This window comes from Asparagus officinalis, chromosome 1 (assembly GCF_001876935.1).
Source record: "Asparagus officinalis chromosome 1, Aspof.V1, whole genome shotgun sequence".
In the NCBI taxonomy this organism is placed as follows: Eukaryota; Viridiplantae; Streptophyta; class Magnoliopsida; order Asparagales; family Asparagaceae; genus Asparagus; species Asparagus officinalis.
The window spans coordinates 55,302,028-55,307,658 of record NC_033794.1 but is presented as its reverse complement, the minus strand read 5'-3'; the positions used below and the strand labels follow the sequence as shown (position 1 = coordinate 55,307,658).

General features: G+C 38.5%; 1 protein-coding gene across 1 annotated transcript; it reads right to left on the bottom strand.

The window, feature by feature from the left end:
- On the bottom strand, positions 2,602-4,093 carry LOC109842476. The gene is made up of 3 exons (XM_020411348.1): positions 4,030-4,093; positions 3,156-3,524; positions 2,602-2,843 (listed from the first exon to the last, which is right to left on the bottom strand). Exons 2-3 carry the CDS (start codon positions 3,489-3,491, stop codon positions 2,799-2,801), a joined length of 381 nt encoding a protein of 126 aa, XP_020266937.1. The 5' UTR covers positions 3,492-3,524; positions 4,030-4,093; the 3' UTR covers positions 2,602-2,798.

Genomic DNA, 5,631 nt, shown 5'->3' with positions numbered 1-5,631 from the left:
CCCCCCGTCAAACAACCTCCCTCCTCCCGCCGTGATTTTTCCCGTCGAAGACCCTCCCTCCTCCCTCTGTGATTTCGCCTGTCGAAAACCCTCCCTCCTCCCTCTGTTGACGCCGACGCCCTGATTTAGGCCGTCGAAGACCCATTACTTCTTCCTCTCTCGACACCAACGCCGACGCAGGTAATATCTCGAACCCTCTCTCTCGATCTCTCCCTCAAGCCCTTTGATTCGATTGCGCTAAAATTGGTTTAATGGGTTTTTTTCTTTAATTGGTTCTGCTGAAATTGATATATGAGTCAAGCTAGTGCCATTATCCATCCTGGTGACGTATTTTGGTTAATTGTGAGGGAAGAGATCTTAAAAGTAATCTGTAGCAAGACAGCAAGAGCAGGACCACACAATTAAGTTTGTTTTTTTACTTAGTTATATTGGCAATTAAAACTTATCGGGAAACTCTGTCCGTTTTTAGGAGGTTTCTCCTTTGAGCCAGTATATGTCCCAAGTCATACTATGGCTGTCACCTCCTCCCCCTCTACATTGTGTGGATATAGAAGAAGAGCATGCTTTCAAACAGATATCATCAAAAGTTTTTAAACTCCTTTGTCCATCCAATTATTAAATTAATAGCACATTCATACCTATGTGAGTAATTGTTCCTCTAACAGTCGGATCTTAGATGAAAAGTTGCACATTTTTAACATTTTTAGTTTATGCTTCAAATATAGTTGATTATAGTATAGGGTAGAAGTTTTGCTAATGAGTTGGATGACTCTCAGAGGATGGGGATTTAGAGTCTCAGCTTGCCATACTGAAAATGGACATCAGCAAATATTAGTGTAGTTCAATCAAAATGTTTTTTGTTCTTCATCTTTCAATTGTTACCTTAGTCACCTCCTCATACTCAGACACACAAATGCACACTACACTACATACGCACGTTCACTGCTTATCATTGAGCATTTGCTAATCTCAGTCATGTCTAAACCTCTTTTTTGTCATTGCTTGTCCTGAAGGTTCAGCTTTCAGCTCCTTAAAATATAAAAGCTAATATACTTTAGAGTTGAAATGTGGCAATCCATATTCAGTCGTGAAGTGCAATATACTTTAGACTTGAATATACTTATTATAGAACATCCTATCATGTGCCATTTTTTAATATACTTTAGATTTGAATATACTTTTTAAAACACAATTTTTCAGGTTATCCATGGCAAGAAAGAGTTTCTATATTGTGAAGAGAGGTCGACGATGTGGCATTTTTTATAATTAGGAGGAATGCAAATCTCAAGTTGATAAATTCCCAAATGCCTCCTACAAAGAGTTTGAAACGTACGAAGAGGCTTTGCTTGAATGGGAGAAGCACACTATCGCTCGTGATTCAGCATCCAGCTCAAGGCATGTCCAGACACCAATTCAATTTCAACAACAAATACTTCCGTCGGGGCATAATCTGGATGAGGACAAGGCAAAACTTGGGGAAACTGCTATTTCCTCCATTTATGCTTTTGTATTAGGTTCGGTGTTTACAATATTAGTGTTTCTAGTATGTATCGTTGTCGTGTTTGTTGGTTTCTTCATTGCAAAAAACATGTGATGTGATTTGTGGATGATCCTTCTATGTGAGGATAAGCTTGTATAACTTGGGTCATTTTGTACTTAGTTTGAACTCAGTTTTCACAATGTTTGAAGTCAGTTTGAACTCAATTTTGTGCTCAGTTTGTACTCAATTATGAGCTTGTTTGTGGTCAGTTGGTCTTCAAATGTTAGCTTATTTGTACATAAATGAATAGAAGTTGTATGCAATTCTGTTCCATACAGGTTGTATTTGTTGGTTTCTCAAAATCTTCCATTTGAACTCAAAATCCGTAGCCCAAATGATATTAGACCCAAGCCCAAATCCACCTCTGCTTCCTCTCTCTTCCTCAAACAGATTTCAAGCATGGAATGCAGAAAGTTCAAGTTTAAAGTTACTTTATAGGATACTAACTGGTGTGCGCATGAGATAAACTGAGAAAGCTGAAGCTTGCATGCTAGTTAAGTCCTGATACTGGAGCTGCGTAGGCTCAGAAGTATGTTGATGTAGCAGAAGCATTTTTGTAAGCAAACTGACTAGACCTCTCTCCCTTATTGCTTTTAATTGACCAATGGGTGAAAAACCCTTATATTGACCACAATGAAGAACACAGGGATAGTCGACACAGGTTCAATAATGTGAATAATATGGCTATAACTCTGATGAAACTTACCACTTATTAGCATCTCGAAAACAATGAAAACAAGTAAATATTGCGTACTGAAGAATATTGCATACACAAGTACAGCAAAGGAAAACTTCAAACCTTTAACTGAATATTCATTTATAATAGAGTGCAGCAGTATTCCAGTTCAAACCAAGAATATTGCAGTAAGACTTACACAGATACAACATAGGTTCCTAGTTCAAACCTTCAAAAAGTATATATACTGAAGAATATTGCAGCAGTATTCCAGTTCAAACCAAGAATAGGTATAGCATACCTATAAGACTTACACAGATACAACATAGGTTCCCAGTAAGGATTTGTGTAAAACCCTATTTTTTCAACATAAACAAGCTCTGTAAATCACAACTCAGAATGAAATATGAATTTTCATTTATAATGGAGTGCCAGGCAAGTTTAAAGACACAAGCCATATATGCTCCAATACAACCCCACAAGGTACAAGTTCAAGCGTGAAATAGGAAAGCAACTATATAAAAAGCTAAGTAGATAAAACACAGTCTTTAAGCACTAACCAGTCCTTCGAACAGAGACTTCTCAGCTACCATGGATTTTGATGTGCTCCTTCTTCATAATGCCTACCTGCACAACAAATGGAACCAAAGTTTCAGTGCCCAATGAACCAAAAGAGTAATGACTGATTCGTTTCCATAGCTTACTGAAGGACATAATAAAGGTTAATGAACAAAACATATACACAAAACTGCAGCAACCTGTGAAAACTGCAGCCAAAATTCTCCTAAAATGCTCGAAAAATGTTCGAAAAATGCTCCAAAATGCTCCTAAAAGGCTGTTACTTTTTCTATTCATGGAAAACATTCATAAATTGTGCACAAAAAAGAATTCAATTGAACGTCAAATAAATATTACAAGATGAATTCTCAAGTAACTTACCAACATCGGGCAACCGGTCTTATAGTGACCCAATTGTTGATAATTCCCACATTTTCGATGTTTTATATCCTTTTTCGATTGTGACTCTTCAATTTCTGACTTGTACCTGCTAGCACCTCTTGGACGACCCTTTGTTTTTACTGGGCCACTAGGATCACGAATTAAAATTTCTTCAGCATCTCTCAATACTACATTTGCATTTGAACTAATTTGGCTTCCAATTTGAGAGTTTGCAATATGAATTTCATTAAGCATTACTTCCTTCTCAACTGATACAGTGATATCTTGTAGCATTCTCTTCACCATAGAAATGGCATTTACTGAACATGAAGCCATCTCAAGGGTAGCATTGAATCTGGCTTGAATTTGCTACAAAATGGACAAAAGAACAATACAAAATTGAAATAGTTGCATCATTATTAAGAGAGCATCTATCTCTGAACTTGTTGCTGCAAGGCCTAGCCATAGGATAACTAACAAGATACTGAGCTGCATTCCCTCTTAATAAAATAAACAACCAAACTGCAAATACATAAAATAACAGAACTTCAGACGGAACTATAAATCCAATCTTTATGCACTCTACACTGTAAATGCTGATTTTTAGAGAAACTCAGATAAAATGTCCCTAAAAAAGAGAAGCAAACAATCCTCAACAACCCTATAAAATGAGATTTTGCACTTGACCCAGAAAAATTCAAGTCAACCCCAATTCACAGCAGTAAAGCATTAGCATAATAACGCAAGAAAGAGGACAACCAATGGAATTGAAATCTGAACAGACCCTTACGGAATTGAGACCAAAAATCACTCCAAAAATACCCAAATTGAGAATGTACCAAAAATACCCAAATTGAGACTGTACCAAAAATACCTGCGTCGGCGTCGGTCGCGAGAGAGGAAGAAGTGATGGGCCTTCAACGGGGGAGATCAGCGTTGGCCTCCTGTGATCGCGGTTTTGTTGTTGGTGGTGTTTGTTTGGGGCTGTTTGTTAGATTGAGGTTGCCGTCGGTGTCCCGCGGCTGGGTTTCGCCAGTAGGCGAGGCGGGAGGAGGAAGGAGGGGTGTAAGTCGACACGCGGGAGGCTGGGAGGAGGAGGAGGTGTCGCGTCTGACAGCGAGGGTGGAGGCTGAGAGGAGAGAGGGTGAGGCTGTACGACGGGTGAGAAATGTGCGGGCGTGCGCGAGTCGCTCATGATGGTCGACGGGAAGAGAAGAGAATTCGCGCCAACGGCTCGGCGTCGTTCGCTGTAGGAATGTCATGGGAGAGGAATCACAGCAACGGGAGGAGGAGGAGGGTGGGTTGGCAGTGGAATTCTTGGTGGGGAGGAGGAGAAGAGAGAGATTCACGACGTGGCGGGTCGGTTTCTCCGAGAGTGCATGCAAGACTGGCCACGCTAAATCTCACACGCGAGGGTTATTTTGCAAACTAACCTATAGGGAGTTGATTAAAGACTCATTGAAATAGATAAGTGGATGGATCTGTACATTCAACCCATTTAGAGGAAAATCCCCTCGCTAGTGTCAATGACCTCCGTTAATCATCTCTCTCTCTCGTGCTCGGCCGCGTGAGCCATGCGGGGGTGCCGATTGCCTACTATATGAAGTATCTAAATACTTATTAGATATATATAATATAATCATTAGTATATATATATATATCTTATATGTGAGATTAATGGCTAGTCCTTTGTCATGTAGGAGGGGATACTTCCTCTTATAACCCTTGAAGACTCACATGACTGAGTGATTATTAGTGGATGATCCGCTCCGTGACTTGGATCTAAATATTATAAACCAGCAACACCCAAGTTTGAGGTGAACCGTTGGTCGTTTGAGCCCATCATCACTACGTATCATTCTTATACGTTTTTGCGAGATGAAGGAGAACTTTTACAGTGTGCTCGATGGAGGGTCAAACGACGACGAATTCCAACCCAAACTTGGTGTGTTGGGGTTTAGAATATGTAGATTCAAGTTCAACGGAGCGGATCATCCGGATATTTCGCTCAATCATGTGATTTTAGAGCGTCAAGGAGGAATCACAATCCTATGCAAGCGATACCTTCGATATATATATATATATATATATATATGTGTGAGAGAGAGAGAGAGAGAGAGAGAGAGAGAGAGAGAGAAAGCCAAAGAATATAAATATATAAATATTTTTTAGAAATTATAAATTTTGTGCCATTAAAAATACAAACGACCTCTTTTATTTTTTAGAGTATTCCGTATATATATATCTCACAAACATTTTATCTTTTTTTTTCTATCTTTTTTCTGGTTTTCTAGAATACTCTATACTATACTCCATGAACATAAAATATGGGCATATAACTTCATATCTAATATATTTTAGATTCTAAAAGGAATATAAATTCAAATTATAAGTTCCCTGTTAACAAAAAATATTATATATAGCTAGAAAACAAAGAACATAAAGTATAAAATATTTTTTAATTATAAATTTTGTG